The sequence below is a fragment of the Prinia subflava genome, chromosome 5 (genome assembly GCF_021018805.1).
Source record: "Prinia subflava isolate CZ2003 ecotype Zambia chromosome 5, Cam_Psub_1.2, whole genome shotgun sequence".
In the NCBI taxonomy this organism is placed as follows: domain Eukaryota; kingdom Metazoa; phylum Chordata; class Aves; order Passeriformes; family Cisticolidae; genus Prinia; species Prinia subflava.
In genome coordinates, this window is record NC_086251.1 from 46,155,637 (window position 1) to 46,178,941 (window position 23,305).

At 39.4% G+C, this 23,305-nt stretch overlaps 1 protein-coding gene across 1 annotated transcript in view; it reads right to left on the reverse strand.

Annotated features, from left to right (window-relative positions):
* EML5 (EMAP like 5) overlaps positions 1–21,928 on the reverse strand; it is a 96,320-nt gene extending 74,392 nt beyond the window's left edge. The window contains exons 1-2 of the mRNA XM_063399135.1: positions 21,508–21,928; positions 1,669–1,828 (exon numbers count right to left, since the gene is read on the reverse strand). Of these exons, the coding sequence (XP_063255205.1) occupies positions 1,669–1,828; positions 21,508–21,704 (357 nt within the window). The 5' untranslated portion in view covers positions 21,705–21,928. The remainder of the gene's footprint in view (positions 1–1,668; positions 1,829–21,507) is intronic.
* Between the last annotated feature and the right edge of the window lie 1,377 nt (positions 21,929–23,305).

The window sequence follows — 23,305 nt, forward strand, 5'->3', positions numbered from 1 at the left end:
ACACAAATGATTGACTAAATTAGCCACTTGTACTGTATCTGTTAACCAGTCAAAATGCTATTTTTCCTGTAGAAATTCTCAACAGAAAGACTAATGGCACGCAATTAAAAAAAAAAAAAAAGCCAAGTGATTTGGTATAATTTTTAAAGAAAATTAGTATTTTTGCTCAGTTTTTGCATGAATTGTGCTATCTTGATGTTGCTAAATGGAAATTTTTTCAAATCTTTTGGGCAAAGCTTTTTCCACCTTTCAGCATTTAATACTTTTATACATTAAAGACAAATTTAGCTTCAATTTCTACACAGATTCTCCAGTGAATTTGTAAAAGCAAAAACAAAATCCAAACTTTAATCATAATCTTTTTTCCCAAAGACAAAAACCTATTGCAAATAACATAATTCCTTTACTGTCTGAAAAACTCCAAGATTATGAGAAGAAAAACAAAAAAATAAATACAATTTCTATCCATGCTTCCTATTAATTAATACTACAAAATCTAACCTTTCTATTCCATCTTTGAAAAATTAGGGTATTTCAATCCTAACCTGATGTATCTTGATCTTAAATTACAAAGGCCATTCAAGTGAGGGAGTGACACAAGTTTACACGACAAGAACAACATAGAGAACAGACGTCGTTGTGAAGTAGAAATTATGTTCTAGAAAGAAGTTGACTCTAGAAGCTGACTTCCTAAACAATGAGAGGCCATTTCAACAAACTCAGAACTTTCCTACAACAATTATAACATGTTTTAACAGAAACAAGTTACAGGTAGGCTTTCCTCTTGGGTTCAACAAAGCTCCATTTGACATTCTCTTAAGGACAGCAGCTGGTCTCTACAATACCTCCTCACTTGAGAAAACAGCAGTAACTAAAACCTTGACCTTTTTAGCAAGGAAAAGGAGCTGACAATATAGCTAAATCTGAGTATCACACTGCAAGGCTGAGTGGGAGGGAAAGAACTGTTTCTTATACCAAGAAAGCATATCTCCAGAAAGGATTTACTCAGTTAATACCTTTTCAGCTGCTACCTAACACGTAAATATAACCATTAAATTTTCCATTTCTAATACATCAGTCAAGAAAGTCTCTTTACTCAGGAGGAGCAAGAGTCTGGTAAAAACAAACTCCATTATAGGCAGCAGCTCTGAGAACCAATTTACTACTCAGAGAATGTTCAAAAGCAACAAGAATATAATGCAATGAAATGTTTTTATTGACTCTTAGATACAGAACACATGAGTCTGAACAAACAATCAGAATGTGGAGAGGCACCAGTAAATGCAAAATGCATGACAGAGGAGGGGATTCTGCCTGAAGGGGTCCAAGATGAGTAACACCGTGGGGTTGCCATCACTCTGGGCACAAGACATGCCCTGCACAGAGGAGTCCACTGACTCCAGTCATTTGCTCTAACCCTGAACTGTGGCCCTGACTATAAGAACCTCCCTACCAGCTCATCTCCACTCAAAAAGCTTTTGAAGTTATAATTTTCTTGCCAAATGTAAATATTTGGCATTCATTAGTAATGTCATTTTATCTTCCTCAATTTGAGAATAAGCAGATAAAACATGAGACAATACACTTTCTTTAAGAAAAACTGTGACAAGATTTCTAATACATAAACAATTTATTCAAGTGTTTGAAAAAAGAATATTAATTACATACCTGACCATCTAAATCAAAGGCCAAGCAAGCTATACCATGTGTGTGAACGTCTTTCAGAACAGATACAGTTTGCACAGTGTATGAATCCCACACGCAGATGTATGGCTCCTTCCCAACTTGACCTGTTGCCACCAACACACGCTCGGGGTGCAAAGCAAGGCTGTCAAAAAAAAAATATATAAAATATTTCTGCATGAAACTTTTGGTTTTGCCTAGTTAGTTGCATTATTTCTTTTTTCCTTAAAAATTCTTTTACAATATTTTCCCATGGATACTAAATAATAAAAAGTCATTTTGTATTACAGATCCCACAGTAGCTGCGAAATTCTAAATATAGTACATACCAACATCTTTCTTGAATTTAGCCTTCAAAAGCCTTCTACATTTAAATTAATTGCAAAATAGTCAGTAATCCTCTGTTCCAAAAGTGACTAAATTTGGTTAGATTTTCATGCACAGAGAAAAATACTTTTCCTTTCTATTTCTTAAAAACACAAACAATGGAAAACAGAAGTTAGTATTTAACTATACACACATCAATCATCAACAGAGACATGTGCATCTCCAGAAGTTCTTTACTCCACACAGTATCTGATGTCCTTTTTATGAGAGGACAGCTTCCTGGAGCTGTCTCTCTGCTGATTGCACAGCAGCCCAAAGCACAGCTAGCTCAGACTAGCAGAAATGACTACATTTCAGACTACACAGTAAGTATATTTATCTTCTCAAAATTATTTGGAAAGGAGAAAGGTTGAGCACTTTGCAAAGGTAAGACGATCTTTAACTTGAACTCAGGTTTTGATAAACAAAGTTCAAAGGGTCGAGACAAGGGAAGTCTATAAATATAAACAAAAACAGCAAGGTTAAAGATTAACCAGGAAATTACCAGTAAAAATATCTAATTCAAAAGATGTGTACATTTTCTATATACAGAAAGAGCAAGAGAAATCCACATTAGAAGATGCTTAATATTTTATGAAGTTACACTACAGTACATTTCTATATTTTGTCTGTTTTAAAATAGCAGTTCTTAGTTGATCCTGTTTGATGAATTCCACATGCAAAACTGAGCAGAACTTCTAACTTGAAAGTTGAAAAGGTAAAAAGCCCTGAACCTTTCCATTTTGCTATGGGAATTTCTGCTCTTGGCTACTCCCTGTTATCCTCAGCACCAGGATAAAGTAACCAATATTTCCCCATTTCACTTCACAACACTTCCAGTGTTGTTTCTCTAGTTCTTCCCTTCTTGTTTATTTGACAGAGCAACTTTACAATTAAAAAACACTGCAGAAAGGAGCTGGTGGCAAAACCTACCACATTTCAATTCCGTTCTGCCACCTAATCCTGACTAACACCTGCACATCTCCCAGAGCACACAGAGGCAGATGGTGTACTCACAGGAAAAATGAAAAGCATCTGGAGGGAGAGAAAATGCTACACCAAAAATGATCTATTTTTTTTAGAATGGCACCACAGATAGGGAGCAATTAGACCAAATGGACAATAAAGAAATTTGGAAAAGGAAGTGAACAGAACAAGTAAGAAAAGAGATAGAAACTAAGAGGAAAATAGAAAAAACACAGCAGTCTCATATCTGATTGACTACCTCTTCAATCCTGTCCTGATCTGTGCTACAAGTACATAGTGCATTTTTAAACAAGCAAAAACCACACCACAAGTACAACAAAACACTCAGACACCACCAGAGATACACACATGCAAAAGTAACCACACCTTACAAAACTATTTATAGCAACCAAAAATTAGCTCTGTATGTTTTTAACCAAAGCCTAGAGTCTTTAGAGAAACACAATGCATCAGAGATGGAAGGGACAATAGTAAAGGCACTACCAAGGGAAAGGAGAACATTGTCCTTAGCTCAAGCATACCAACTAATTTCATTCAAAGAGTATTAGGTGAATACAGAGAAGGTTTCTTCTATTTCTAATTAATAAATGGCAAATAACAACTAATAGCAGTATCACAGTATTAGTTCTTTCCACATCACAATACAAAATCCTGACTTAAACAATTGAGCTCAAATTCTGCCTTGATATAGGACAATAATACAGCACAAATTAAGATCCAAAGCCTGTTTTTTAATCACAACAGACAATACTGTAGAATTACCAATGTCCTTCTCCTATCACTTCAGTCTCTACAGTAAACAGCTAAAAATTTTTCTAGACAGTCATTGAAGGAAGAAGAAAATAAATGTACAATAAATATTTTAAGACAGCAAACTTTTTTAAAAAATGTAAATATGGTGAGTTTAAGGGAAACTATTTAGCAAAGCTATTAGCAGTGGCTGAAGAAACAGCCACCTGAAAATACCTTTCTTCATCTTTTCTTAGAGACCAAGGTGTGAAGGACAACTTAAAGTACTACCTGTAAGTATTCTATCTCACAGGCTATCAGAACAGATGAAAAAGAGAAGCATGGAAAAAGTCAAGGGACTACTACTTCTGTTACTAACACTAAACAAAGTAACTACTACATATATTTATATGATTTTGATATGAGACATGAATGATAAGACAGTATTTTTCCTTAAGAATCAAGTCTTGGCTTTATTAATCCCATGGGGCACCATGCAGAATTACAGATCTGAAATTCTGCGTCCTTATGAAAAATCAAGGATTAGATTCCAATTTTCCACAATATGGTGACTCTTTTCAGTTCTTTCATTGGACTATGTGTGATCAAGCAATCCCTATAAGCATAGCAATCAATACAAAAATACAGTATCTTGATCTAACCTTTTGAGTAGAAGCATCTATACAACTCACATACTTGAGAATGTTTATTGTTAGAACAGCCCTGAGCAAAACACTTTAAATAGCTTCCTAGTGCAGAGAGAAAGAGTTTAACTAGAATGGGTGCCCAGAAACAAATAACAATAAATGCTTTCCATACACAGACTATACAAACTTGTGGGTGTGATGCAGTTAACAGGATCAAACAATGAGTTCGAGCTCTCTCTGGATACTCTGGGCATGATCTTCAACACCCCTCTACTGAGGTGTTAAAATCATATAACTATTGGGATGGTATCTGCAGTAGCTGTTTGCCATTCATCCATTCAGTTCCTGAGATCAGGCAGAAAAATATAGGTATGGCTCAGCTCTAAAGGCAGATTTCTCATCTGTCAGTGTGGGACCTGTGGGCTTAGGTACAGTCCCTCACAAGTATTTTCTTGCATTTTTTTGTCTTAAGCAGAAGGAAGAGATTGCTTAGTGGCATAAGAAGCTCTGCACTCAGAAGAAAAGGACACATATTCCCTTTACTGCACTCAAAAGGAGAGAACTCGTGTTCCCTTTACTACCCTGGTAATGAGAGCTGGTATGACCTATCCAGGTTAGACTGCTGAAACTGTGCTTGCATCTAGCCCACACAGCTAGACTGTAAACTGCTGCTTGATTTCTTTCCTCGTCCTTGAAGGATGACTAAGCTGATGAATGAGATACTGCTGCTTGTCCAAAAAAGGAAACAGATATGCCTAATGAGACAAGTTCTTCAGGCCTTCTTGTCTGCCTCTGGCCTTTCTGACCTGGGCTTTTCCACAACAGATGTTAGATCTAATGTAGTGTCTCTGAAGGAAGCAGATACGTAAGAACATGTCCAAAAGGCAAACATGATCATGAAAAAAAAGCAGGTATTAAGCTAATAAACTGCTAAGTCTAATTAATTTTAAAATTTGCTCTAGAACCTGGTACTTCTTAGAAGAGTTTAGAAATAGAAAATTCAAAAAAACTTGCCTGCCACTATTGCAACAAACCAAATAGCTGGACTTGTAGCAAACTGAGATTTCCACCGATATGTCTGAATGACAGATCTTTTCCTAGCCAGATACCCAAACTGGGCTGAAATGCAATAGTGGAGTTTTAACAGCATTCTGAAAAGGGATATGTTTCTCACTTTGATATGTTCAAGCTCCTCTTTTTAATGCATACAGAAAATAGTTCTTTCTCCCTTTTAGAGCAATATGTAAGCATTTCCCAACATTTTGACCAGATCCATGCACTCTACAAGACCAGTGTTAGATTACCATATTAAATACTAATGGCAGCCAACAAAAAAAAATAAAACCTGTCCATGTTGTGTCTGTGTAGAATGAGACCAGAGACATGGACAAGACCCTCCAATTTGTGTAAGGTTTGTAGTGGCAGGGGATCCTGAAGGAGGGTAGTCAATAATAAACTACTTGATAATAAAAGAAATTAAATTTTTTTTTCATCTTTATTTGGTTCATGCTGAGCATTAGCAGGCATTGATTAATACAGACAAGCTGCAGACAAGGATACAGTATTAAAGATGATGTTTCCTTAGCAACAATATTGGATGAAAATCCAAGAATATATTCATGTGACTACTCCTGAGCTTCATAAAACTAGGGCACCAGTAAAAACGCACAAAAGAATACTGCAGTAAAATAACAGCATCTCAAACATCTATTAATTAAGAGTTAATTTCAAGTGTGAAATTGTTTCTATGCTTAAATAAAGCAAAATATTTTCATGGTATGTTTACAGACATTTTACATGCAGTTGAGAATAGTTTCTTATTTGCTGTTATTTATCTATATTTCCCAGAAAGAATAAAAGGGGAGGCTACAAACCATTTCTGTCATACTATTTAAGATCCTAAAGTAGAAAGACCTGCAATCAGCAAACATCTCTCATCAAAGTTTAAGCAGATCAAGTCACAGCACACTTATTTTCCAGAGACAAAACAAAGCAGTATTCATCATGGAGCATCACTACCAGCTTCCATATCGTTGCTGCCTCAGGGCCAATAATGTCAAATAAAGCCTTCTGAAGCTTCCTTAAATTGCACAAGCATCCAACTTCAAAGTAAGAGGGTCTGTAGTGGAGAGAGAGACTCAAACTGTACATTGAACTGTACATTGGTTATTTCCAGCTGCAGTTTAGCCCATTACAGTTCCATATTTTCTCCTCTTGGATATGAATGTTTTTAGATTAACAAGGAACATTTATAAACAACCCAGAGAATCCTAAAGATTGCTCTGGGCTTCCATTTGTTCCTGAACTTCAGGGAGGGGGCAAAAAGGAGAAACCAGATGTACTTCAAAGAGTAGGAAAGAGTTAGAGAGTGAGTAAAGCAACACTGATGCAAAGTTCCCAACTCATTAAATATGAGAACTAAACAAAATATTCTGGTAACTATATGCCTCTATATGAAGATGTCCATTTTTGTCTTGCATTGTCACATCCTCCACTGCTGAGGAAGGGATTGGTTTCAGCTTTCTAGTAAGTTACCATTCCTAGAAAACTGATTAAAACTAAAGATATTCCCCTTCTTTTCAAATATGAATGATTGTGCCAGTGCCAATAGGAGAACTCATGGTTTGACTGAGTGGGGTTGCTGGATTTTTACAAATTCTACATGATCTTGACAATTTAATTACCAGGTTTTCACAATGTGAGGAAAAAATTTCTTTTCTATTATGCCCCTTGAAAAAGAAGACAGCAAAATCAGTTACCTGCTCCTAGCTAGAGAATCCTCTCACATGAAAGTTAGAAGTATCATATACTCCAGAATCATTAGGAGATAAATTTGCTAAAACAATGTCCTGTTATTCTTTAACAGCTATTCATATTAAAGAACTGGTGGTACAATAATGGGACATACCAGAGCATAAGGGTAAGTAAAAATCCCACCTAAAAAAATATCCAACTGGATATCAGGATTGTTAAGCCTGACAATGCACAGGCTTAAGACCAATTATTTAAACCATTATTATATATGAAGCGTCAAATATGACTCCCCTAGAACTAGCAGTAAGGAAACAAAACAAACCAAAATGAGAGAGAGAAAAGAGGAAACCAGAAGTTCCAGATCTGCAGAGAGAGGACAATCAGCAATCAGCTGTCAGTAACTTAGGAGGGGGCAGGTCAGCTCCTTTGGGTCACTAGATTTGATGAGCCAAAAGTGATCCCTTAACAAATCACGTGGTACTATACAGGTGTTCTGCAGGTGTTCGACAGAGGTGTTTTCCTACAGAAAAGAAGTCAAGGCTATGTCTAACACTTGTCACAAATCGGCATCCCAGCATCTAACTTTGCACCCAGAAAAGTGAAAGGAACCAGGATACCACTTAAAATTGGGACAAGATCTGACTCTTGTTTAGAAAAAAAAAATATAAAAATGCTACAGAGGCTACAAAAGTATTTACACAAAGGACCCCACAGGTACCAGAACCATAAATAAAACAGGAAAGAAGCATAGGAAAACTAGAGAGCATTAAAGGGACTCAGAAGTCAAAGTGTAGTTGGCAGCCAATGAAAGATGTTGCCCATGTGGGCTCATAAACTTAATCACTGAAAACAAACAAAAAGGAGAAGATGGAAAAAGAGCATTCATGTGTAACACTTTCAAGAAAATACAAATCTTCTGCTTAAAAACTATCTTTATATCAAGAATACGCATTCAGTTGACTAATCCCAATGAGGAATGTAATGTAATGTAATGTACTGTAATACTCATTCTCATAACCACATACTGCGACCTGCAAAAGACAAAATCATGATTGTTTATAAATTATTACTGAATAATGTTTCAAAGGCTATTCATTTTTGTGGTGATTTATTTATATGGCAGAAGAAACAACATGGAAAAAACAGCAGGCAAAACAGGAACCTGCAACTAAAAAACACAAATATTATCTAATGTGCGATCTTGATCTAAAAAAAACCCCAAACCACACATTTACCAGTTCTTCAGATATTCCTTTTATTTCCCCAAGTACTCCAGAAGACTACTTCACTTAAAATGTCACACTTGCCACAATAACTCTTCAGGCAATTTCCAAATGCTGTCAGATGCCTTGTCTTGATCTAAGATAAAGCATCATTCACCTTGCTTGCTCTTGTAGAGGGATTATAAACAGGGAACAGGGATTAGCATAGTTCTAAAAGTCAAGAGAAGGTTTATACTGTTGTCAGCTACCCAAAACATAGAATTAATCCACTCATTCTGCATGCAAGCTGTCTTGATAAAATGGAGACCTCTAACCACTACAACTAAAATCCATTCTTTTATAGTGATTTTTACTTTTAAATACATTTGAGGTATTTTTTCCCCAATGGCATGCATACATAAGATTTGCATGCACCTACATCACAGTCTGACATTTACAGGAGCTCTGCTCTTGAAATAAGCTACCCTATGGTTCAGAAAATTGAAGGGTCACTTATTTTTAAAATATCCAACTAGATTTAGTCACAAGAAATGTATCACATAAATAAAATCAAAGCAGTATAACATTCTTTTAGAACACTGTTATAAAAATATGTCATATCTACAAATTTCATTGTCAGTTGGGGCAAAGTAAAAACTACATTAAGTAATCAGGAGTGAAATGTATGAGCATTGTGAGAACACAATGATTATAATGCAACTATGTGTAATATCTAAACATGATTTCCAGCTTTAATAAATTTTCTTTAATATTAGGTCTGGTCCTTTGCCTTGATTTTGTTTCTTTTCTTTCACTTGAATTTTTCACCTGAATCAAGCATCTCAATTACATGTAATTTTATGCCAAATATCAATATACTTCATATGAAGCCAAAGGAAGTTTAAGGTGTAATACTTTCTATAATCAACATAGTGTAAAATGCAAATGAAAGATTGCCCTAAATATGTCACCAATCTGGCTACACCATCAGTGGAAGTACTACTGCAGGTACCTCTAGAGTTGATCATTTTGTTCACACTGACTTTATTCTCTCCAGTTATGTCACTCACTCCATGCACACATTTCTCTCAATTCTTGAATTCAAAACCCCAAAAAGGAGCCTTTAAAATATTTATCAAAGATGATGCCATTAATATCTGAGCAATTAGAAGTTGGACATTGCTGTCAGATGAGAAGATTTACTTTTGGGATGGGTTTGGGTTTTTTTTTGGGGCGGGGGTTGTTGTTTTTTTTTGGGGGGTGGGGGGTGGTCTGCCAAAATGATGTGTTCTTTTAAAGCAAAAGAATCAAACAGACCTTTGCATACAATTACGAGTCTTGATCCATCCTGTCTGCAGCCCAAAGCAACAGGCACTATAAAGGAATTCCTCTGAAAATGCTTGGAAGATCAAACAGTGAAATGAAATTAAAAACCTATGAAAAATGGTTGGAAGGATTTTTCACTGCATTTTCTGAAGTAACACCTGAATACCCAGGGCCTTCATAGAACAATAAGCATCAGGCACCATCTTACAGAACTTATTCAAAAGAAAAGGAGTCCAGCATGAAGCCTCTCAACAATAATGAGGACTCCCAGTTAAAGGACAGTCTTTTGCAACTAGGCTGAGGACAGCTATTCTGAAGAAAAGACATAGTACTTCTTTGGAGATTTAATAATGCAGGTATCCTCCAGCAGCAAGGTAAAATAACAAGGAGAACTGCTTTTCTAACAGAAGTGGTCTCACAAAGACATCTTGCTTGAAATGCAGAGTAGTAGTGGTGTTATCAGATGGTGCACACAGTGGAATTCTTGTGGTTTCGATCTTTTGCAATATAAAACTGATAGGCACCATAAACCTGTCTAAAATACAATCATAGCTTTTGCTACCAAGAGTGAAGGCAACTTGGCTGATTCTGACCTTTTTTGTGCAAATCAAGCACTGCATCTTCAAAGTCTATTACTATGGTAATAGCTATAACAGCAATGCAAATAATGATACTGGGTAGAATGACACTTCCTGTAGAAATGGAAGTCTTCTGTAGCCAGTGGAGTAATCAGAGCAATCTGTGCCCTAATGAAGGTGATTTGTATGTATCTATACCATTCTGTAAGGCACTCCCTGTTACACCAGGGGAAATGCATACCACACCAGATGACACACCAGAACCTCACTGGGCAAAAGATCTTCTCTACATGTATTTTGAAGAGAACATTCAAGACCATCTAGGTTAAACATTCAACCAAATTATTAAGATGGTTATGAGAGCTTTCACATTCTGCTACCTAAGTTCAAGGAAAATTACAGCTTTATTTTTCTTTTCAAGATATTTCAAGTGCCCAGTAGTTTTGCTTACCATGTGAATGTAGCAAAACCAATAGTTTATTTCAAGTCAAATAAATATACTGTGAATAAACCAATTTCCTTGATCATAATATAATAGCATTATAATTTAAGTGTATATTAACAAATAAAAATTTTAATGTGAGCATGACTAATCTTTATCAGTACAGATTAGACACCTTTGCCACTTTTATGAATACTAAATTATTTTTCCTCCAAAGTCATTGATGCTAAACAAAACTGCTGTCCTAAATCACAAATACAACTCTGTAATTTGTATAATAATATTTTGAAAAATTAGGTAAACTACATCTTGAAGTAAAAAAAAACCCTTGCGATATTATAAAAGGTAAGACTAAATTCTATGGATTTTTAGCTTAATGTCAGTGTCAGCCTAAAACTTCAAAAACCCCAAAATGTAGATGACATAAAACTAGAAACATCTTTTTGTAATTATTTCAGGTTCTGTTTCAAGCTTTTTAAAAAAGCCTGCAATGCTTGTGTCACTAATTACAGTAAAATCTAAACTAATTTTTGATATGTCATACAGAACATGTACACTACGGTTTTGAATCTAAAAAAATTAAAGGGGGATAAAAAAATCAGCGGTTCAATTTTATTGAAACATGCGAAGTTACTGCCTATCACTACCATAATAACACTGCAAACACAGTATGTTAACTCCATAATGCTATTAAAAAATCAACTAGGAACTTCATCTACTTTCTTCCCTATATCAAGAGAATGACCAACATATTGAACCATTCAAAACATAGGTAAGCAGAATTATAACTTCTTTAACTGCAGTTTGGAAAAACTAAAAGATTAGGGCAGACCTCAAAATTTCTGCAGAAATACTTCAAAATTTTTAAGAACCAAATATTATTAAGCTTTTGGTTACATTTCCTGTTCTTCTCAGACATTGTCCTAGAGCCTCATGTTGTTGCGATAGTTCTGAGAAAAAGACCTAAGGACCAAATCAAGAAAAGCATTTCTACAGCACCAAGACATTTTCCCATTTAAGTATTGACCTGACCTGACCTTGCCTGCGAGTGCTGACAGAATCAGATCAGAAGGTGATGTGACTGCTGGCTATGAAAAGCACAATGCATGAAGGCAAGCTCCTAAGCCTGTAGCTCCTTGCTGTGTTGATCTACTTTAATCAACTTCTAGTATGTTTCAAATGTTCAGTTCTGGTTGGATATTTTTTGTATTTCTACTTGTGTTGTTTTAATTAGGAAAAATAAAGTTTTCCATGGTATGCAGGTGTATTAAACAACAGGCTTTAGTCTCACTTCAGACTGAATGCAGGAAAGTTTTTATTCTGGATTCCTAAAATATTTTCATTTTGTTAAACCAAATCTGAGAAAAATATTTTTTTAACAGATGGTGTACAAAACTCTATGTAAAAAAAAATTGTTATGAAGATGCAACACTAAATCCCTCAAAAAACATTTTTCAGACAGTATAATGTGTTCCAGAGGAGGTCTAGAACTACTGAGAAAACTTGGTTTTCTGAGAGAGAAGGCACATCACTGTCTTTTATCTGTCCATCTGATCTGGATATGAACACAAATTCTCCCTTCAGACTTTTACACATTTGACAATTAGAGACCACTTAGCATGAAAAGCTGGAAAGAGCTTAACTGGGACTGCCCTTGTGAACCACAATATAAAATGGTCAGCAGGGTAATGATCTCACCTTGTCCTAGCAAGTGCTTCTGCTCTAAGAAATCCCATTTTGACTGATAGACAAAAGATACTGAAGCTAGAGGCTTACTGGAGGACTGCTTAGTTTAGCTAAGACATAATTTGGGATTTAAGTCATGACTTCTTTTACGGAGGGAAATAAAATGAGTATGGTCAAAAAGAACATCTGGAGATGATAAAGTGAGTTAACTGATTTATCTTTAGTATAAACAAAAAAACACCCATGACACCATACAAGCCCAAAGAATAAGCTAAGGAGAAGATGTGATTTTTCAGCTAGAAATATAAACTTTCTGGGGAAAAGAGAAATCAATTCCTCAAAATATATTCAGAAAAGAAAAATGCCTTAATGGCTTCTTAACAAAGTACAATAGCTTGGTGAATTAACCTGCTCAAGTGACTTGGGTGCCTGTATTTGAACTCTCAAATGGTACATCACATGACTTCAGCACTACATTGCTTTCATCCTTTGAAACAAGAATGTGGTTTCCTCATCAAGTTTGAATGGAGAATGAACCCCGGGTGCCATGTCTGAGCAGCAACCTACCAGCACACACGCCAAAACCCCCTCTTTGTTACAGAAAATACTATTAAAGCTATTTTGTTTCACACTAAACATTCTATTGCATACTAAAACCCCATAATCTATAGTTAATGTCTGATTTTCTTCAAGAAAAAATAATTTGAAAAAAATTTTCCTTAACTAGATTTACATTAAATGACTTTTATTTGAATTTGCATGTGGGAATAAAGTAATAAATCATGTTTGTAGTCATAACACTGAAATTTTCAAACTAAACCACCAATTCTGGAAACTCCTACTGTTCAGTATGGGCTTACAGGTTTTATTTTAGGTTGGAAAGTCACTTGACTTGTCACTGAGCACCACTGAAAAGAGCTTGGCTCCATCTTCTGTACACTTTCGCTTCAGCTGTTTATATCTATTGATCATTTGCACTCTGAGCCCTCTCCTCTCTGGGCTAAACGGTCCCAGCTCTCTCAGCCTTTCTCAGGAGAGATGGCCAAGACCCTTGATCATCTCTGTTGCCCTTCAATGGACTCTCATGAGTAGCTCCTCATGTCTCTTGTACCGAGGAGCCCAGAACTGCACTCAGTACTCCAGGGACAGCCTCACCAGCACTGGGTCAAGGGGAAATGCTCCTGTCAAGGACCTTCTTTGGGACTTAAGAACAAAGACTGGCTTCCTAACCACATACATAATAATCCAGACTGTGTGCACTTTGTACATTTACTAAGTATTAGACAAGCTACATTTTGAGGTGTTTCTATGCATGATCCATCTCACATCTGAAGAATGAAGATGAAGTTTACTCCTGTTTTCCTGCAGTTATTAGAGGCTACCAGGGGGGATGACTGGACTTCTCTGATGGCTATAATTATTGAAATAGTTTGGGAGATTACCTTTCTGCAAATGAATAAACAACAGAATTCTTTTCTAGAAAGATCTGGACTGTATAGAGTTCAAGTGCTTACAAAGAATTCCTCACCAGAACATACTGAAGCATTTTTTCCTCTGTCACACTCACAATCCAAAAATCACAAGTGATTGCAATCACAATTAGAATTTTTTCCTTATGTGGCAACCATGTTATTCATTCAGTTACATTCCTTGAAATCCAAAATACACAAGTAATCATTAAATTCCAAGTGAAAATTCATAGATCTGCTGCCAAACCAATTGATAGAATTTTCCCTGACAAAATTTTGTAGCTGTACTTAGTATCCATAGCTTAACATTTGTGCTTGACTGTCATCTGGAGTTAGGTCAGAAACATACACCATTTATTCCAGACAAGAACAAGACAATAAACCTGACAGCAGATACCCCAACTTTCAATTGCTTCAACTGTTTGTTGAGGTTCTTTGAGAACTCTTAAGGTGTCAGACTACTGGGGGAACACAAAAAAAATAGAAGCAAAATAACTTCCATCTAAGTTCTTGTGAAACCTGTTTGGCTCTTTTTCTGAGAAGACATTCTCTTTTGTTCACAATTTTTATTTTTTATTACTAGAATCTAATGAAAAGGGATCAAAGAGAGGCAAAATGATACAATGAGGTGGTAGATATACACAGCATCTCTATAAAAACGTCCAATAGCTGATCATCAAAAGTCATAACAACGCAGAGTTAATGAAAAGAGAAGGTGAGGGAAAGATCTGTTGCCATTCAAAACGAGGATGTGACTAACCACTGCACTGCTAGAATTTCTGCTTGCAAACCACAGCTGACAGCCACACAGAGGAAGGCCGGACCTGCTTCTTGGAGAGCATTATCCAGGAGCAGTCTTAGAAAGCGGCTGACAGAACCCAACAATTTCTTAGATGTTGGTGGTTACACTAACACTCAGAGTGCAACAATAAATAGATAAATCAGAGTTGGCAGACAGTACCAACATCAGAGAGCAGAGATGATTTTAGTGGTTTTGATTTTCACTAGAACCTAAGAAATGTCAACCTAAAATGAAATGGTTTATTTTGCCTTGGAATACAGGAACAAAATTATAGTATCTCAGGCAGGACAATCTCTTGTAGATTAAGTTGAAATTTGAACTATAAAAAGATGACAGTCATAAATAAAGTGCCTGGAAAGATCACAGGCCAGAGGTTTGGGTGCTTATTTTTATTATTTTATTATTTTTATTCCTTGGGAAACAAAAGTTCAGGTAAGTCTTACAGAGTTCACAGCAACAAGAAAACTTGTCTTAAGAAAAACAATGATTTAGACAAGCAAATTATTTTGCTGGAAACAGCCAAACCCTGTCTCTGTGAGAACAGAGACAAATGCTTTGCCATTCTTTCTACCTGTCTTGCATATAACTCTGCTCGCTCTAAACATGCAACTGATATTTCTCTCTAGTGTCTTGGATACAGAGGGACACAAAGGGGCAAAAGAACCACATTTTAACGAAACAGAAAAAAATAAAGTAGAACCACTTATTTCTCCTCTGTCTTTGTAGCATGGTATTGATTAGTTTCTGGTAATAGAACTCCTAATAGCAAAGAATTTCACTGTTTTCTGAATGATTTTTTAAGTTATATTTGCCCTAAAAGCAGAACACTGCATGAGTCCTAGGGCAAATGATGCATGATTTCTTTCCCTCAACTTAGTCCAAGACAAAGAAAAATATAAGATTTCAGACACAAAGGGAAATTAACTTATTAGACACAGCCTATGGCTGCTAAACAGCAGAGCCATAAATGCTATTATCAACAGAGATTCAAGAGTTCTTACTAGCATAAAATGTGCCAGGCTACTACCTTAAGCAATAAAACCTAAATGTACCACAAACATCTTAATCAAGTAGTCACAGCGTTAAAGTTCTAGGAAGAATATACAAAAGGATTATTATTTGCCAGCTAGCTCACATAATGGATATTAAAAAAGTAGGACAGAGATAACAACTCTTCCTCATTTGTCTCCTTCTGACAGAGAAACATAATTCTTCTCCTTTCTGTGACTGGCACAGTTGTGCAGTTGTTTTGTGTCAGCATAAAGATAATGGTGCAAAAGGAGAATTACAAATAAGTGCCAAAATTTGAAATCAAGAACTGACATCATGGAAAGCAGAATATAAACTTTTCTCGAGTCTACCAAAGCTCTCAAAAAGATGCACTGGTTTAACCTTATGTTTTGATTTTATTTTTCAATAGCATTATCAATGTCAGATGAAAAGTTAATTCCCAGTAAAATTACAGTACTTTGAAGCCCACAAAAAAAATATAGTCACAAGGCGAGAGAGAGAAAGAGAGAGAGAAAGAGAGAGAGAAAGAGAGAGAGACAGAGAGAGAGACAGAGAGAGAGACAGAGAGAGAGACAGAGAGAGAGACAGAGAGAGAGACAGAGAGAGAGACAGAGAGAGAGACAGAGAGAGAGACAGAGAGAGAGACAGAGAGAGAGACAGAGAGAGAGACAGAGAGAGAGACAGAGAGAGAGACAGAGAGAGAGACAGAGAGAGAGACAGAGAGAGAGACAGAGAGAGAGACAGAGAGAGAGACAGAGAGAGAGACAGAGAGAGAGACAGAGAGAGAGACAGAGAGAGAGACAGAGAGAGAGACAGAGAGACAGACAGAGAGACAGACAGAGAGACAGACAGAGAGACAGACAGAGAGACAGACAGAGAGACAGACAGAGAGACAGAGAGACAGAGAGACAGAGAGACAGAGAGACAGAGAGACAGAGAGACAGAGAGACAGAGAGACAGAGAGACAGAGAGACAGAGAGACAGAGAGACAGAGAGACAGAGAGACAGAGAGACAGAGAGACAGAGAGACAGAGAGACAGAGAGACAGAGAGACAGAGAGACAGAGAGACAGAGAGACAGAGAGACAGAGAGACAGAGAGACAGAGAGACAGAGAGACAGAGAGACAGAGAGACAGAGAGAAAGACAGAGAGAAAGACAGAGAGAAAGACAGAGAGAAAGACAGAGAGAAAGACAGAGAGAAAGACAGAGAGAAAGACAGAGAGAAAGACAGAGAGAAAGACAGAGAGAAAGACAGAGAGAAAGACAGAGAGAAAGACAGAGAGAAAGACAGAGAGAAAGACAGAGAGAAAGACAGAGAGAAAGACAGAGAGAAAGACAGAGAGAAAGACAGAGAGAAAGACAGAGAGAAAGACAGAGAGAAAGACAGAGAGAAAGACAGAGAGAAAGACAGAGAGACAGACAGAGAGACAGACAGAGAGACAGACAGAGAGACAGACAGAGAGACAGACAGAGAGACAGACAGAGAGACAGACAGAGAGACAGACAGAGAGACAGACAGAGAGACAGACAGAGAGACAGACAGAGAGACAGACAGAGAGACAGACAGAGAGACAGACAGAGAGACAGACAGAGAGACAGACAGAGAGACAGACAGAGAGACAGACAGAGAGACAGACAGAGAGACAGACAGAGAGACAGACAGAGAGACAGACAGAGAGACAGACAGAGAGACAGACAGAGAGACAGACAGAGAGACAGACAGAGAGACAGACAGAGAGACAGACAGAGAGACAGACAGACAGAAAAATCATTAAAAGGAAAAATTATTCTCCAAGTCACCTTGGAGCATGTTAGCAGTCTCCTTGGAGCACATAAGCATAGAGAATTGTCCTAGTGACATCAAAGGCTTTTGCCAGTAGACAGCCATTTTAAAAGGTGGATAAGTTCAGGGTTTTCAATTTTCTCATATCAAAAAAATAAAATACGTAAATATGCATTAGCTAGCCCAGACAAATAAGGAGCTTCAACATGAGCATGAGTTTTACAGTATGACAAGTTAATACTCTGAGGAGGCATCTTCTGAAATCTTGATACAGATCAGATTTAAATACAATCCCCCTAAGGTCTCTCTGACATGGGAAGATCAGCCAACATTAAATAACCTATGATCCTCCAAACCAATAGTTATGGAGAGAACAATGTCAAGCTCTAATCTGAACACACCAAGATAGTGTTTCTTCCTCAGCTACCAGAAAGCAAACTATTCTACAGCTCACAAGCCAGTTTGGTGATGCATGAAATCCTAGAGAACACACACTTGAAACCAGTAGCTTTGTAGGAAAAACTTGCATTTTCATTCAGTATTAGTATCTCCTGCACATACACAGCCAAGGTTGGACAGGGGAACTTATCTTCCACAAACACAGCAGACATCCAAGTTACACTGCTGGCAACAGATCAAAGCAAGTCACCTGCGATTTCATGTACAAGATTTTTCTCCTTATTTACTCCCGAAAATGTAAGAAACTCAGTTATCTGCACTCCCAAAAGAAGCAAATTTCCAAAGCATTTCTCCATCGGACACTTTCCACAAGTGTTCGCATACATCCTGGACCTCAACAATAAAAATGTGCAAATATGTAAGAAATGGGAAACAAGATTGAAAACATGTAACTATCAAGCAGAACAGTCAGTTGAATCCTGGAAAGTAATTCTCAGAAGAGATAAAAAGCAAACATAAAAAGCAAAAGCTCACCAGCAAGCAAGAGAAGTCCTTTTAAAAATGGATTAACAACTGAGATAGTTCAAATTAAATTAAAAAACGACAAACACACACACACAAAAAACCCCAGACTAATAAAAGATGTTTGAAATTATCCTAATGATCTTCTTCTTGTCCAAAAGAGTTTACCATAGATCTGCGGACCAAACACTGAAAGAAAGCTCTCTTACTTTTACTAAACACTTAACTAAGGCTGAGGAGTTTGGGGTGTGGACACCATGATTAAAATTAAGATTAGACACTCATACTGAAAACAAATTATTAAAACACCTCATCATATAAATATAAAAAATCATATTAAAAAAAAGTCTTACAGCAGGTTTACAGGGTTTCATTTAACAAAAGCAGGTAAAACTTCAAAGCAGAACAAAACTTCACTGCTTGCGTTAGAAATTTCCAATGGAAAATGTCTTATGATTGTCCATTACTCTTCCACTACTAAAGAAATGGTCTCTGACTTAAGAACTGCAGTTCCCCTCCACTGATTGATGTTTACAATTACAATGTCATCCAAAGAACGCTAACAATATAAAAGTTCTCATAATGAAGAGTACTAATAATATCACCATGTAGTGAGCAATATTTATGCTTAGTCCTTGTAGCTATGGAGCTAGGCTTATGAAAATTTGATTCTTTAAATACAGATTTTCAGACTCCAGAACTGCTTTCACAAATTAGATCCCATACTTGTAAAAAGACACTTAATCCTCCCATTGCTTTCACTAAAAAGTCCCAAACATCTCAGCATTCAGACAGTGCTTGCTGAGACTATTAGAGCACAAAATATAAGTCTTTTGCAATACAACAGTTGAGTTTATCTTCAGAGAGAAAATTTAGTAACACTGATTACTATATTATATAATCTCATTTTTGCACCTGCTTTATCAGTTTTGTTGTTTGTGGGTTTTTTTTTAATATTTGACCTTCCTATGACTCTTAAATATGAAGAACTAACATACTTAGACACCCAAGTTCAGTCAGGAAAAGTGTGAGATGGCATTTAAATGGCACCACGTTGCATTTTAGGAAAAGTGGCAAGTGAAAGACTTATCAATGAAAGACTAATTATACTATTAGAAACAGCCACACTGCTTTTAAATCAAGCATTCTTCTTTAAGCATACTAATATTTCTGTATAGCTTTTGCATTTAAGAAGCATGCCAAATTTTACCTGCATAAACCTGTAATGCCTTATCATACCTAGAATTATATTCCCACATCAGTACAATTCAGAGCAGGAGAAACTCTGTTATGTTGGGCCATGGTACCATTCAAACTGAAGTACATACTCACACAAACCAGACATTCTCTTTCTCTCCAGCTAGCTGACTTACAGCAGATTTGTTTGTTTATTCGTTTTTTGGTTTTTGTAATTTTTGTTTTGTTTAGAATAGTACTAAATTCTGTCACATTTTAGCCAAATGTAGCACTCTGTTACCAAAACTGAGAGAGACTGAGCAAGAAACTGTTACCACATGCAGACAAAAAAACTTGCCCAGTTGTAGCTCAAACCATTTAATTCTTATGCTACAAGAAGTGCTAGTGAAACAAACAGTGTCATTCGGAAGCACGCCTGAATACACGGTATTAAATGTGTAATATTACACTGCCTCGACCTCAGAAGGAGCAGTGAGCCACCGCTTCCTCAGCACAATAGCAAGTTGCAGATCTGGATTTCCCGCAGCACCTGACATCACGGGTGGCTAGCTGTCCTTAAGAGAACAGTTTTTCCTGGATTAAAGTGAGAATGTTAAAACATTCAGCAATGCAAGTAACAGTGATCCAAACTCCTGACTCAACACCCCAGTACAATACTCTAGCGTGGTACATTGATTAGGTTTTCTTCACATATTTAGCACCAAGGAGAAATGTACTACGGAAGTGACACCCTTCTTGGGAACATTCACAGCCACACTTCACAACGATTTAAATTTCTTCAAGAAGATTTAAACAAAGGAAAAAATTGGCCATTATGACCAAGTTTTCTAGTGTGTCTAAAAGCCTAAAGGAAAGACATAGCATCTATTCTGCTCTCTACAGGCAATACCTGTTACTCACGAGTAACACATACAGAGGGATGCCTTGGAGCACTAAGCGTCATAAAACCAAGTCTTGTGCTGTAAAACATACAAAAGACCTACTAAAAGTATCTACTGCTAGCTCTTACCACAACAGGAAGACCAAAGGAAATCAGAGTTTAAAATCCATCTGCAATGACACCTACTGCAAGGGAAAAGATTGATGACTCAGGCTCACATCTGCCCTTCATACTCCTCAAATTCTCTCACTGATCTCACAACACCACTAGGCTTACAAAAGCATCCTTGGAATGGAAAGACATAAGAAATTCTACCAGCACACTTCTTTTGCAACATCGGTATGTAATTTTTTAATGGGCTCAGCACCTAGTAACATTCACTGCCAGGTGAACTACTGAGGTACAGAAGAAGCCTCAACTTCTCAAGAAAGGCTGTTCTTTTAGGATTACCCTAAAAGTTGCGTGAGTTACGGGCAGGCCACTAATTCCCCATGTAATCGTCGCCATTTCAACGCCAGACAAAGGTCTACCTGCTACAGATTAACCTCCTCCGCAGCCCGAGTGCTCCGGGGCACACACGCGATTACTGCTGCTCCTCCCGCTGGCCCTTTGACATTCAGGGGCGGCCGCGGACCGGGCGGCGACCCTCGGGCTGCCGCGCCGGCCACAGGCGCCCGTACGAGTTTCGGCACCGCACACCGGCGGCAGCGGGGGACACACAGCACGGCTGATTAAATCCGACAGCTAAAAGCCATTTCCAGGCTGTTTTACCCCCGGCGAAGCCCGGGCGGGGGGGCGGTGAGGAGGCGCTGACTGTCCTTGATGTATTTCGGTCCGCACCCCGGATCCCCACGGCACCGGCGGGACGCGCATCACCGGCGCTGCCCGGGACGGCGCCGGGGGCAGGCGGCACTGAGGGAATACCCGCGCCCCGCTCCAGCGGGAAGGGAGAGCGGGCGGGGGCCGAGCCGGGCTGTGCGGCCGGGACGGCCGGAGGGGCTCGGAGCCCGCGGCGGGATGCGGCCCGGGGGCGCCAGCGGTACCTGATGATGTCGTCCTGGTGCCCCAGGTAGAATTTCTGCCGGTGCTCCCGGGGGCTGTAGACCACGCCGACCCCCGCCACAAAGTAGACGATCTCCTTGGCCGCCGTGTAGTAGAGGTTGTTGCGGCACTGATGACCCCGGTAGCCGTAGACCCACTCCAGCCGCAGGTGGCAGCTCGGCGCGCTCCGGTCAGCCATGTCCACCCGCCCCCGCCAGCCGGGTACGGCTCGCTCCCGCCGGAGACCCCGCGGGAAGGGGGCGACGGGCCGGCCGCCCCCTCCGCTCGGCTGGGTGCCCGCCGCGCTAATCCCTGCCCGCCGACATGGATGCCCGCCGCCGCCGCTCGTCCGCCGCCGCCGCCTCACAGAGGGCGCCGCCGCCCGAGCGCGCCTCGCCGCCCCGCGCCGCCAGACATGGCTGCGCTGAGACACCGCCCGGGACGCGGAGCGAGGGCGCGGCGCCGCTCCGGCCCCCCCGCGCCCCGGGTGCGCCTGCGCCGAGGGCGGCGCCGTCAGCGGCCGGGCGGGCCCGGCGGGCGGCTGGGGCGAGCGGGCACCGAGTGGGCACTTGGCGAGGCCGAGCGGGGACCGGCCACCGAGTGGTGGCTGCGAACGGGCCCGGCGGGCGGCGGGGCCGAGCGGGCACCGAGCGGCCGCCGAGCGGGACCGAGCGGGCACCGAGCAGAGCCGAGCGGGCACCTAGCGAGGTCGAGCGGGGACCGGCCACCGAGTGGTGGCTGCGAGCGGGCCCAGCGGGCGGCGGGCACCGAGTGGTGGCTGCGAGCGGGCGTGCGCGAACGCGCTTCACCACCGCGCGTTGTGGCGTGTGGCTTGACTTTTTTTTTCCCCTTTTTTCCCTCCTCTAGCGGGGCTGTGTGTTCTCCCTTTTCCCCAAGTTCGGGGAGGGGGTTGTTTTTACTGCTCCTTCGGGGAACATCTCCGTCCCTTGCCTTTCCCCCGGCGCACTGCCGCCGGCTCTGGGCAGCCACTGGGGCTGGAGGAGTCGCAGCCCCTTCGCAGCGTGGCACCGAGCGGGGCTCTCAGCGGGGACCGCCAGCTCCCTGCCGTCCGAGAGGAAAATGTCAACTGTAATTTTTAATGACCAATAGTTAACCCTTCCAGCCCACCGCCTGAGTCATGCACCACACAAAATTTACTTCCCCGTTCAAGCCCTAATTTCCCGTACACAACTTTTCAGCCCCTGTTCTCAACGCGTTTTACACGGCAAAGTCACCGCTTTCCGACCTCACAGACGTGGAAGCGACTGGTCCGTGCTGCAAGAGGCAGCAGTGCCGGGGAAAGCCCCTGGCCACGTCCAGAGTTCTGGTCAGGAAAACGGGCTCCACCTCAGCTTTGTCACTCGACAGAGCACCTCTCTGGCTAAATAAATGTACAGTACATGATCATGCGAACAGCTTTATGCTATAGAGTTGAATACCTGTTCTAAAAGCTCCTGGGTAACTGTCTGGTTTGACAGTTTAAAATAAACCAAATCTTTTCCCTATTACTTTCAGCACAGGTTTGGCTTTCCAAGTGTATTTATTTTATTAGGATTTATTTTTAAATCTCCGTTTCTTTATCTTGTTTTGCTCTTTTACTATATTATTACTCATATTGACTGTTCTCCCACAAAGCATTTACTCTTAACTAGTTAGTTTGTACTGGAGACATTTTTCCATGCTACTTTATTTTCATTTTAATTAGAGGGAGTTTTTTCTCTTAAATCTTTCTTGCATAAACTTAATATTTTATTAGTCTTTTCATTGTTTTAGAAAAATAATTCTTTTGTAAAAATGTAT